The 13492-nt window shown below is 40.1% G+C and overlaps 1 protein-coding gene across 3 annotated transcripts in view; it reads right to left on the reverse strand.

Moving 5' to 3' along the window:
- Positions 1-13492, reverse strand: part of LOC117572796 (neurogenic protein mastermind) — a 97295-nt gene that overhangs the window by 22454 nt on the left and 61349 nt on the right. For 2 of the 3 annotated variants that reach the window (XM_034255900.2, XM_052005984.1), the window contains exons 2-3: positions 7789-8245; positions 5221-7254 (exon numbers count right to left, since the gene is read on the reverse strand). In XM_034255900.2, the coding sequence (XP_034111791.1) occupies positions 5221-7254; positions 7789-7800 (2046 nt within the window). In that variant the 5' untranslated portion in view covers positions 7801-8245. The remainder of the gene's footprint in view (positions 1-5220; positions 7255-7788; positions 8246-13492) is intronic. The other variant, XM_034255899.2, reaches the window with a different exon arrangement.

Raw genomic sequence — 13492 nt, forward strand, 5'->3', positions numbered from 1 at the left:
TGGGAAGGGGGTGAGGGGGTTTAGTGAGAAAAGCTGTGGCACACTCAGCGACATAACAAACGAATTATGTCACGAGTTTGTTAAACAATTCGAATGTTTTCCTGTAAAGCTCTGCCTCAGACTTCCCCTCCTCGTTTTGCCCAGTCAACAAGCCTCAAAAAAAAAGACAAGACGATGTTATACCCAGCATTTGTTGGGAATCTTAAACAGTATAATATAGAGGAAGAAAAGTATATATTTCCAACTTTATATTAAGTTTGGTAATGCAAAGTAAATTCCACAAGTGTCTGCTTTCATTTGAAAATTTGAATTGAATATTAAAATTTGACTTGTATTTATTTAACTGAGTATCTAGCAAGTTGTGCAAGTGTTGTTGCCTCTTCAATGACGCCGGCGCATTATCAGCAACAGTCCGAACATCGGAGTGAAAACGAATCTCAACTCGGCTTATGAAAAACACACACGACTAAACTCAACACGAGTCGTTTCTTTGGCTTGTTTCGACTCAAGAGTTGAGTTGGCCATTTCGCTTTGATGGAATTCTGTTGGGATGGGGAATGAGGGGGGAAGCGGAAAGCGGGAAGCTCTAGATCTGTTACGTTATGGTTATAAATTATTTATTGCCCTCTGATACTCTGATACAGCACTAAGAACCATTACAATGGCCCATTTGCACAATTTCGTGTTGTTTCCTCTCGATGCCGTCTTGCTCTTGGCATCTTCGGGTCGCATGTGTAGCTCGCATCTCGCAACTTCATTAACTTGGCGCGGTAAGTCGTAAAAATTTGACACTCCCCCTCCCCCTCCCCCACCCACTCCATCTCCACTCAACCCGAAAAGGAACCGCTACTCAAATCTGCACCCTTGAAAATATAATTTCCGCACATTTTCACGTTTCGCACATTTCCGTTGCATACTTTTGTGCGCTCTGGCATTTTGATGTTGTTTCTTTTTGTGTTACGATTCTTGTTGTTGTTGTTCTTTTCGTTTGCTGTACTATCACACACACACATACAATACACACTTATTCGTGCATTATTTTATTTTATACAAATTCTTTGTCAGTCAACCAACTGCGCTTAACCATGTTGTTGCTGGCATTTTAACGAGTTAATGCAGGACATGCAAATGTGAACATTTTGAATTCATTGAACTTTTACACGACGACCCAACGACGCCAACCAACATCCATGTCGTTGCCATCGTCGCCGACGCCATCGCAACTGCTGCTGTTGCTGCTGTCATGTGGCTTCGTTGACGTCGCTGTCGCACTCGACGTTGCTGTCAACTGCGCTGCTGGCGTCAACTAAAGCAGAAGAAATGAGTTTTGTACGCCCTTTAGAAGTCGATTACTTGCGCATAGAGCATAATGTGAATATTTTTCTTGATTTATTGATTAAGTGGAAGTTTTAGTTAGACAAACGCTTGATCACTAAAATAAATTGAGATGAAACATTTAGAGATGCGAAAATAAAAGTCACAGCTCATTAAAAAAGAATAACATTCCAATTTAAGATTCTTTACATAAAGGGAAAACTAGTAAGAAAGCTACAGTAAGAAGTTAGTAAAGAAGTTATTTTCTATATTTAACGTTTGCTACAGCTTTTTCGAATCTAATTATTCCAAATATTTGTTTTGAGGAAACCAATGAATAAGAAATAATTGTACTAATTTGTTCAAACGTTTTGCACCATAAATATTGAACTAATAACTAAATTCTATGTTCCCTTTTCCTTGTTATTACAACTTGTTAAGCTGTCAATAAGTTAGCAGCAAAACCTGTTGAAAATATAATAACATGCAATTATCGTTTATATGATACAAGAAGACTTTGCCTACAATTATAGAAAATTGATATAGCATTAGCAGTATAAATAGATCTAGTCAACATATTTAGCTTTTAAGCCAATTTTATGTTGTGCTAGCAAGTAAATGAAATATTCAAGTATCTGCTGTAATCGTGTTACTTAAATGGCATTTATCTATGCTAAAATCATTTGCAGATGCTTTGCATATGAATTGAATGTGCTTTGGGAGTCCATTACAAATGATATACCCCTTTCCTACATTCTTTCTTTGGTTATTGTTTGGGGGCGGAAAGTCAGGCAGCTGGTCGAGCGATTTAAAAAGCTCGTTAGGCAAATATTTACCAAGAAGATTTATTTTCATTTCATTTGCAAGGTTTTCCATTTCTTTTCTTCGTTATATTGTTGCTGCTTTTGTAATATTTATCGTACATTTTACACGCTGTATGTTCATTTCTTGTGCTCAAGTGTTTCACTTGTCTCGCACATTTGTTGCTTTTGCTTTTGATGAAACATCGTTTTGTCTTTTGTGTCGCTATTGTTTTTGTTGTTGCTTTTTTTGGGGGTTGACAAAGGTTGTCGTGTTTTCGCTGAGGCTCTTAATGAGTCCTATGCAAATATATCGTTAGACCCAAGTGTGTATACGACATGTTGACTTGAGACTTTCGTTACTACACCAAAGATAAGAGAAGTCGCCAGTTGAACACTTTTTAGCTTTGACTCAAAAGTCAATGCGTTGAATTTGCAGCCACATCTAGTATAAGCTGTGTGTGTATGTGTGTGTGTGGTGTTTGTGCAAGTCGTAAAAAGTCGTAGAAATGGACGCTAATGTCCGAAGAAGGGTGGCAAATTTAAGGGGTGTTCGGATAGCGGAAACGACTAAACCAAATTTCAATCTCAATCGTCAACAAGTTTTTGCCAATCTCTTTTGCTCGTTGCGGCTTGGACTCTCGGCGTGCACAACTATTTCTATATGCCAGAATGCTGTTGCAAGCATAAGGGTAGAGGGTTGGGGGTTGGAGGTTGGACCAAGGGGATGGGGATGGAACTAAGGCTCTGGCACTTGGTAATGCATGAACGAAATTCATGAGAAAACTTGAGCTTGGTCGGTGCTTTGCTCGGACCGTGGACAAACTAAAGCGCAAAACGAAAATTTCACCCGTGTCCGTGTCCTTTCGCAAAGGCAAGCAACAACAACAATAATACAACAACAACAACGAGAGCAGAAGCAGAAGAAGCAGAGTTGTTGGTTCTGGTCGCTTCTCGTTTTTTGGGTGCTTTTCTGATGAAAACTACTCAGCGACATGAAACTTAACTTAAAAAGTTTTGCACTTTCATTTTGTAAATGAAATGTTGTTGTCGACATCGTTGCTGTTGTTGCTATGAAATAACAGGAAAACAATTTGGAGCGGATAATGAATATGGGTTAGGTGGGGCACATGCCCCGCCTGGATATATAAGAATATCATTTGAGCGAGTGCAGTTCAGTCAAAGGCAAAAGCAAAAGGAACCTGCAAGCTGCACAACTTGTAATGAGACCCTCGAGAAAAAGATGGAGCAATGAAATGAAAGCAGGCGGGGGGGAAGAAGCAATGACAAAATGAGGTCTTGCATGAAGTGCGCAGACAAAAGATGATGTCCAACGATGAAATGGAAATATGCATTAAGATATGAATTAAATTTTGCCAATTTTATGTGCTCCTTTTCTGTGGTATAGCAAACATATGAATACTTAAAATTATTTTAGTAATGTAAAGAAAGAACATTGATTTGATTGATTGACACGCACGAAGTGGATTGAAATTGTCAGTTTGCCAAATGGCAGCAAGTGAATAGGGAATTGCTCGCTGTGAGAGCCAACATTCAAATTTAGTCAAGAATGTTGTGTATGGCACTTCTTAGTATGCATAAGTTTATTAAATGTAACTAGAGCATTTTCAGCATCATTAAATGGAAGAATTACAATTTTAATGATCGTTTTCCCACATTTATAACAAGTGAATTGATCATTTATATAGCATTTTATATAATGTTCTTATGGGAGGCTTTCATCATGCATTTTAAAATACGATACTACTTTATTTTCTTTGAAAGGATTTTTCATTATATTATATTATTCTAAAAATATACCGAATGAATACCGAAAAATACTAAAAATATGTATTCTTAATAGTCAATAGTGCATATACATAACAAATATACCAGTGAACAAATATACAAAAACAAACTTCGATTTTTATTTTCTCAGCTTAAATCCAATTAAATCTTGATAAAAACGAATAGAAAATACTTGCACTTGTTTTTTGCAAACACTTGTATAAATGCTATAAATAATTAAATAAAATGGCTTAAGCAACATTTAAAAGAAATTGAAAATAAATATATGAACGCATACTTGAATAAATTATTGCAGTTGGAAATGTAATCAATTTTTGCTTTTATACATATCGCAATTGCATAATTTATTCATTTGAATACTCGCACTGCGAACGGTATTCAGAGCGATTAACTATGATTTGAGTCGCCTTTGGGGGCAATTGTGAACGGAAATGAGAATCTGTGTGTGATCTCCACCTCCTCAACGAAAGGACGAACTGGTGGCTGAGTACTTTATCATCTTTTTGCGCTGTGAAAGCGACGATTTTATTCCTAGACAACCCGAAATGGAGCAACAGCAACAACTATTAATGTTGGTTTTTTTTCGGAATTTTTTGACTATTGCGAGTCGAGCGGCACGTAATGAAAATGGCGCACATGGCAATGCTCGCTGCTCGGCTGTGGCTACGCTGATGTCGCTGTTGCTGCTTTCCGACGAGACACGAGCAGCCAACTGAAGCCGAACACCAGGTCGACGGACAATTTTATGAACAGATGTGTGGTAAAATTAATGGACAGAGATAAACTTGTGCGGATGGAGCTAAAAAGGAGGGTTAAACGCCAACACCAGAATTGAGTGAGAGAGCGGACGGAAAAGAGAGAGACTGAGAGAGAGCGTAATGAGTGAACTGATTTTGAGTGAATTCAGAATTGAGAGCAACCCCCTAAGTAAGTTGAGTATTTGCAGGTTGTGAAACTTCGTTCCGACATTTCTATGTCAATTTTCGGATGGGACGTTTGGGTGAGTGTGTGTGTGTGTATGCTACATATATATCGACTTATGGTCGAAACTTTACACTTCGTGCGCCAGCAGCTTCGACTTCTGCTGCTGCTGTTGCTTGGCAAATGCCGAATTTTTGTCAAAGCTGTTGACTTCGTTACGCTGATAACTTAAATATGCATACGAAATTTACATACGTGTCCATGGTATTAAGTAGCGTAGTATATTATTGGATAAGGGAAAGCTTCTTGCTTCTGTTTCTTCTTGTTTTCTGTTTGTGGTCGTTTGGTAATCGTAACGAGTGTTAACTGAACTCACCTGTATGCCGTGGGCACCGCCGCCCTGCTGACTGATGTGCAGTTGCTGTGTCTGTTTCATCTGCAGCGTTGTTGTTGTTGCCTGTTGTTGCTGCTGCTGTTGTTGTTGCTGCTGCTGCTGCTGTTGTGCTGTGTTCGGCGCATTGCCGCCAGGCCCAGCATTGGGATTAGATTGCGGACCGCCGGGGCCACGGGACGGTTGCTGTTGCTGCTGCTGTGGTTGCTGTTGTTGTTGTTGCGGCATATTGCCCGGCGCCTGGTTGCCTTGAGGGCCGCCGCGTGGCGGGCAATTGAGGAAGTTGGCGTTGGCATTTTGATTGCTGAATGGCGAGTATTGTTGCTGTTGCTGTTGCGCCTGCTGCTGCTGCAATTGCTGTTGCTGTTGCGGCGTTGGCACCTGTTGCTGTTGCTGCTGCTTGGCAAAGTTGCCTCCCGCCCCCATAGGCACATTCAACTTGGGGCCATTGGGATGCTGCTGCTGCTGCTGCTGTTGTTGTACATGATGTTGTTGCTGCTGTTGCTGCATGGCCTGCTGCTGTTGCAGACGCTTGAGATCAAAATCATTTTGTGAGGAATAAAAGAGCTCCTGTTTGATATCCAAGAAGTTCTGCTGCACATTCATGCCCGGCCCAGCTCCAGGGCCCTTCTGATGGAACTGCGGCGGCAAGTGTTGCTGCTGCTGCTGCTGTTGTTGTTGCTGCTGCTGTTGTTGCGCCGCATTGGGTCCCATGCCAAAGTCGTTGGGAAAACCTCCGCCATAGTCATTATAGCGTGCCTGTTGCTGTCCCTGCCCGGGTCCACCCATCATCTGTCCATGCTGCTGCTGTTGCTGCTGCGGCGCCTGTTGTTGCTGCTGCATGCCGTGTGGCGGACGCGGAAAACCTCCCATGCCACCCATGGCGCTCTTGTGCTGATGCTGCTCGGCCATCTGCTTGAGTGTCTGGGCCGCCAGAGAGTGCTCCGACATCAGGCCACCGCCTCCGCCACCGCCATTGTTGCCACCACCGCCTGGCGCACCATTACCGGGTCCGTTGCCATTGCCATTGGGTCCGGTTTGGAAACCGACGCCAGGTCGCATTTTCATGGACTGCGGATCGAGACCCATGCCAACGCCAAAGCCACCAAAACCATGACCTAGGCCACCTTCGGACTTAACATTCAGACTGTTGATCAAGTCCTGAGCATTCGGGGGCTCCACCTTGATGCCGTCCTCGGTCTTGATGTCCAGCAGGGGCTTCTCGTCGAAGCCATCGAGGAAACTGGGATTAAAGTCCTGCAGATTGTTGATGAGATCCTTGAACGTATCATTGTTCTCCGAGTTGTCATCACCGAGCAGATCCGGGAAGCCCGGAAACTGTCCATTCGCCCCATCTTTATCCAATGAGCCTAAATCGGGGAAATCATGATCCGGTTCTCGCTTGCACTCCACCAAATTGGCCAAATTGCCCAGAGCGGACTTTTGCTGAGCCGACATCATGTTGGGTCCCATGCCGACGCCCACACCGACCCCGACGCCGGGTCCTGTGGGCATGCCGCCACCGCCAGGACCCCCGCCGCCACGCCCATTGTTGCCAAGGCCACCCAGACCGCCGCCTTGTTGTTGCTGCTGCTGCTGCTGCTGCTGATGTTGCTGGTGTTGCTGCTGCTGTTGATGTTGTTGGTGTTGTTGGTGTTGCTGTTGTTGCTGGTGTTGTTGCTGCTGCTGTTGTTGCTGTTGATCGGCGCCACCGCCTCCCCCGCCGCCCACACCAGGTTCGCTCTTGACGGAGGTGTTGGTCAGCGCCTTTACAGTGACATTGGTGCTAATCTGTTGCGGCTGCGAGTTTGCCGCCGATGTGGTAAACTCTAATTGTTGCACAATCTCAACGGAGAACTTGGTTAGATTCTCGGAGCCGCCGCCAACACCACTTGAGCTATTGTTATTGTTGTTGTTATTGTTATTATTATTGTTGTTATTAGGTAACTTATGCGGCGGTTCAAAGTTCTCGGCGCCATTGTCAACATCCTCCGCTGGTCGTTTTAGGAATTTTTGTTGCTACACGAGAAAATTATGGAAGAGAGAGAATAATGAAAAAATGTTAGATTTCACAAGAAGTAAGGTAACTTGAGTATGTTAAATATTCGTTATTATTTATCATCAATATATTTATATTGATACGCAAATTTCTAGACAGTTTATCAACTGTTTTATTTAAAAAAAAAAAAGGTAAAGATCTGAGATTTGTCGCAAAACTTTAATCCAAATTCTCTTCTATCAATGAACAACTTTTGTAAACTTATTCTTAAAGGCAATACAAATTCGATATTATTTAATCATATTCATCATGAAGTACTTTTTATTGAAATAAAAATGTAATTATTTAGTCATTAAAGAATAATAATCTTAGTTTTTATTGGTCTATTATTTAACTGCAAGAATTAGAAACATTGCTTTATAGATTAATATTTTGATTTTAACAGATTTATATGTTATATATTCTTCACAGGTATTGCAAACAATTTTAAATTAAACATCACTTTAACTTTTAACCGAAATAAACTTTTAATATTAACTTGTTGTTCAGCTTACCCAAATATTCATAGATATTTTTTTATTTGTTCGTATGCTTTATTAGGCAAGTTATTGTACGATAGTAGTTATAGCATATATATAGCTAAGAAGTCGAGAGTCAAGTTCAGTTCAACAAATAGTTGTTTAGTATGTAGAATTTTTGGGGTCTTTTATTTGAAACTGAGGCGTGAGTGATTGAAAGAGTTTTATCACTTGGGGTCTAGTGCTTTATGGCTTAGACTTGGTAGTAGTTGCGATGTCGTCCAGTGTTGTATAATGTGGCCAGTGTTGCCAGACGTCGACAGTATTGCATTTTGTTGCGTTTGCTGCGTGCGCGCATTTGGCTTTTTGAGTTTGCTTTGGATTTGTTTCTTGTTTAATTTCGTTGTTGTACACTTTTAATATTGTTTTATTCCTTGTGTGTATCTTTTTATTTTCTTTTGTCACTTCTTCTGCTTGCAATTGGATTTGGCAGCTGCATAATAAAATCGACAATTCGATTAGCACTTCACAAAATTTCAACAACAACGAGAGAACAGCAACAAAAGGCAGGCAAAATTCGCTGGGTTGACAAATAATCAAAAGCAGAAGAAGGCGAAGACGAAGACGAGACGTGCACGAAATTTATTGAAATCATACAAAAGACAAAAGTGAAAAAAATAAAGCAACAACAGAAACAACTATATACAATGCGAGGAAGTAATGCAAAGTGCAAACACAACAACAATACATATTGGCAAAGACACTTCTAATCAGCAGGCAGAGAATACAACAACACACAATGAGCTGGGCTAAAGCGCAGAGAGTGAGAGAGGCCAGAAGACCAACGCTGAGAGTAAGAGTGTGAGTACGCGAGTGAATGAAAGAGAGTGGGTGAGAGCGGGTGGCGACAGCGACGCTAACAGCGCCCCTGACGCCGCAATGTTGGTTTTGTTTTGTTTCGAGGCTGCTACTGCGCTTTTTTACGCAAGTGTAACACAACGCAAAGAAGACAGCGCAGCAACAAAACAAAACAGAAAAGAAAGAAAAACGAAAAGCAAAGGCAAGCGCAAGAGCAACAGCAGCAACAGCAGCAACAGCACAGCACAGCAGAAAAGAAAAACAATCACATTTAAATCACAATGTGTTTTCTTTTCATTTTTATTTGCCTGCTATGGCCCCGGCTCTGTTCGGCATGCTTCGGCTCGGATGTGATCGGCTGGCGCCCGCTGTTCGCCTCGTCGTCGTCAGCTTCGGCAATTTCGCTGCTGAGACCGCGCGCGCGACTTTTGCTATTTATTTTGTTTTTAATTAATGCAAAATGTATACAAAATAGCAGCGAATAGGCGCAACTGAGTGAACCTAGGGGTCGTAAGGTGTGCGACACGAATGGACAGGGCGAGAGTGTTGTCTTATTGCTGTCGCTGTCGACGTCGCGGTCGCTGTTGCTATTGCCTTTTTATACGGGCTTGACAAAAGGCAGAGCAGCGTTGGCAGCAGAAGAAGAGCAGCTGAATGTAAGTACACACAGTACATAGCTATACATATAGTATGTTTGTATGTATGCATATAATACGTAATGGGGAGTTGCGAAACGGATTGAACGGTAAACTGACACGGGATTATGTACACACACACACCTACATACAAAGATATATGTGTATATACATATCCACGGAGTAAGACGAGGAGAGGCAATGGCTTTACCTTTAGAGTCGAGAAGTACTCACATCAATACTTGCAAGCAGTTCATGATATAAAACATTCGAATAATCTTGTGTGTGTATTACATAATAAATTGAACCTATTACTCATACTTAGGCTTACAAAATACGTTCAGAGGTATTTATAGAACCCGAGAGTATGAATTCAACTCGCAGCCCGTTTCATTCGGGATTCGCTTATTGAAACTGTTTAGTGGATAATATCGCAATTTACTTATTCATAGAGAGTGCAAAATATAGAAATAATGAAACGATATTATTCCAATTAAAAATTATAGAATAAAAACAAAAAAAGATTCAATTTTATTCGTCCAATCTTACATTAATATGTGAAAAACCCCAATGAGATCATACCCATAATTAAATATTATTTCTTTCACTATACTTCGCAAAAGCATAACCAGAAAAATTGAGCTATATCTTTAACATTTGGATTGAATACGATTCTTGGAATCAGTTCTTTTGAAAAAAGATTTTTAAATTCCCGAAAATTGTTATCAAAGATTTTCCGAACAACAATCTTAATACTTTCGTATTTGTATCCATTATAAAAGAGATTCCCCATCATTCATACATCTATGTATGTATGTGTTTATATATCTGCCTCACTCTCTCTCTCGCTCTGTCTTTCTCTCGTGTACTCTCACTCTCCATCGCTTTCCCTAATGCAAACAGGCAGAGCACTAGTTAATAACTTTATGACAGACTCGCACACTCACTCACTCACTCAGAGCCAACTCAATATACCCAATTGCCTCCGGCTGGGGACTTGGAAACAATCTTCTCCATGTCCATGTGGCCATAAAACCGAGTGAACCGATACACGCGCCAAACACTTTTCCCATTCACTCGCCTCATTATGAATAAATGCCGTTTCATAAATTTGCTTTTCTTTCATACTCGTGTAACCCTCTCCGCAACAACCCCTTCCCCCATCCCCCATTCCCTCTCCTTTCTAGCCCCACTGCTCATTTTATCAGTTTTTTTGGTAGAGCTTTTCTCTCATCTGTGCATCTCTGTGGGCATCTCTCGATGGAAACGTGACACAAAGAATGCAAAACTTGCGCTATTGGTAGGCAACAAAAGCGGTGGCAGAAGACATGGGGGGAAGTTGCCACAATATTAAACTTATGTTGCACATACAGACACACACACAGACATACACACAACACAGTGGTAGAGACGAGTCCAATGCTGAGGCCCGTTTAGAGCGTTAAAGCAACTCGCACAATTTACAAACTTAAAAGTAATTTAGTTTTTTACGACTCCGCTGCGGTAATAAAAATGTGTGTTGCCCACTCGCTCGCACATTGCCAATCTACTGTTGACTCTCTCTCCCTCTCTCTCTCCGCCTCTTCTCTCTTTCGTCTTTTATGTATTCTTACACACTTTTGCAATTCACCTCACCTACAACATACATTCAGACGTATGAACCTTGCCTATGCCCCCCCCCATTTCATATACCACAATACAGAGCTGCATTTACATTTATCGATACGTCTTCTTCTTCGTTTACATACGTACATACATACATATCTATGTACGTATGTATGTACGTCCTAAAAGCTTGTCAGTTTTATTAGTCATTTAATTTGGTATTTCGTTTACAACACTTGGTTATGTTTTACCCAATTTTAAGGAGTTCTTTTACTAAATTAAACTATTAAATTCTTTAAGAAACCCTAATGAAATAAAAACCCGTTACTTGCAACTGTAACTTTAATCTATAGGAAACTTCCAGCAGTCTTTGCATGTTACCCATTGTTTACACGATTAATTTATTTATCATTCCCATACACGCATAATAGAATAGTCTATTGTTCGCTTTGAATTTGTTCCTTAAATATCATGTTAGGTAAAAGTGAACTCGTACTCTATTTCTAAATACTTTTATTATTTCATATTTTTTTTATATTTTCAGTTTATTTAGTTATTCATAAATCTCAGAAATCAGCAAATGTATATTCATTTGAGTTACTTTTTGGTTTACGTTTTTTTTATAATAAACATTATTTTACTTTATCTTAATTGTATTTCCCAATCTAAAGATTTGATTTTCTAAATTTCTGAATATAGTTAAATCCATTTCTAAGATCTACAAATAACTAAGTTATTTAGAATACTTTTAATATTTTTTAATTTAATCATTTCTAATATCTACGTTTTTTTTTGGTTCTGTTCATTTTAATTTTGTGAATGTTATTTTCCCTAGACGTCTATATGATCATTGACTGAGTTGTTTTTTAATTGACTAGAGAAAAGAAAGTCCGAAATATAGCCAAGAGTTATTATTGAGAGTTGTTGTTCACCATCGCTTTTCCTCCCCTCTCCACTCCCCACCCTTGTCGCTTGTTAGTTCCCTATCAGGCGGAGGCTAAAATAATTTTGTACGCTTGAAGCGCACTGAAATAAAGCGCAAAATATGATGCCGCGAACCTTGACACATTAAAATAAGCAACAGCAACGGCAAAGCAAACAGCAACAGCAATAGCTGGCAGCGCAGTTGTCAGCCGATGTTGACGTCGACGGCGACGCCGACAGCGATGTGAGTAAGACGCAAAGACGTCGACAACGACAGTCAGTAAATTTGTGTGTGTAAAAATAAAAATGTGAAAAGCTTTGCTGTTGTTGCTGTTGCTGTTACTTTTGTTGCTGGTGTTGCTGCTTTGTCTGAATTTCAATTTCATGTTTCAATGCGGCGGCGGCGGCTCGCGCTGCAAAAATAAAATAAATAAATGCTGTGCACAACGCGGCGTATGATTAATGCGAATTAGCAGCGAGCAGCGAGCGACGAGTGTCGAACGCGTCGAGAGCAGCAACAACAAAAACAGTAAAACGAACTGTAAACCAACTGCCCAACGGAAGTGGTCGAAAATTTCGTGGAAAGCCTTCGCTAGTTCCCTATCACTTCACCTTCTCTCTCTCTCTCTTTACTCCTCTCCTCATCCGTCTCTCGCCCCATGCGTGAAAGCGAATTGAGTTGCGATGAGTTGTGTCGTGAGTTTTCGTTGCGTTGCGTTGCGTTCCGTCGAGTCTCAGTCGAGTTGAGCTGAGCTGAGTTTAGTGCGATGTTTTGTCCTGAGCTGTACGAAGGTGTTGATAGGCATTAAGCTCATTGCTGTTGCTGTTGTTGTTATTGTTCGTGTTGTTGAGAGGTCGATGAAGTGTCGAGTGCGAGAGCGAGTGCGAGAAGCATGCTAATAAGCGCACATGTAATCCAAAAAGCGAGCGAATAAAGTGTTTGCAGCTTAACTAATTGCAATTGATCAATCTTAATCTTAATTTCTGACAATGTGGAATTAACAGAAAATTAATAAATTAAGCAAAAGCAAATGAATAGTCAATAATATAGACCTACGAGATACTCTTTAGTCATCATAAAGCTTCCATGAAATGCTCGTATTAAATATACTAAATATACTGAACCATTTTGCATAAAACAAATCGATAACAAATTGAGTCCAGGCTGATTATTCTGGTCTATTTTATGCTGGTCCACATGGATAAAATAAAAAAAATAAAACTGAAATTTGTAATTTCATAAAACTACAGGGCAGCAGATAAATAATGATAATATGATGCGTAATTTTGAAGCTAGAGCGACCATTTTTGGTGCATAAAATACTAACTATATCATTTAAGATTCCTGAAATTTGTTGTGATCAGATAAAATATTGTAGAAAATATTTAAGAAATAATTTGGTATGGGAAAAACTCCTACTGCAATAAGATGTTACTTGAATTGGCTGACAATCTGGTATATTTTGCACCTAATGGTATATTTTGAATGTATACCATATATAGTAGTTGGTATATTTTTAGGGAGACCGCTATCTTACAGTACAGCACACTCGACTGACGGAAATTGCTTTCAATTTGTTTATATTGCATTGTAAAATAAAACTACTCTATCATAACAATGTTTCCTCATTATTAATGCCACCAATTTAATTGTCTGCCTCATTTTTCCATTCCAGCACTTTTTTTACTTTTCTGATAGGCATAAATAGTGGAAAATG

Source organism: Drosophila albomicans, chromosome 3, assembly GCF_009650485.2.
Source record: "Drosophila albomicans strain 15112-1751.03 chromosome 3, ASM965048v2, whole genome shotgun sequence".
In the NCBI taxonomy this organism is placed as follows: domain Eukaryota; kingdom Metazoa; phylum Arthropoda; class Insecta; order Diptera; family Drosophilidae; genus Drosophila; species Drosophila albomicans.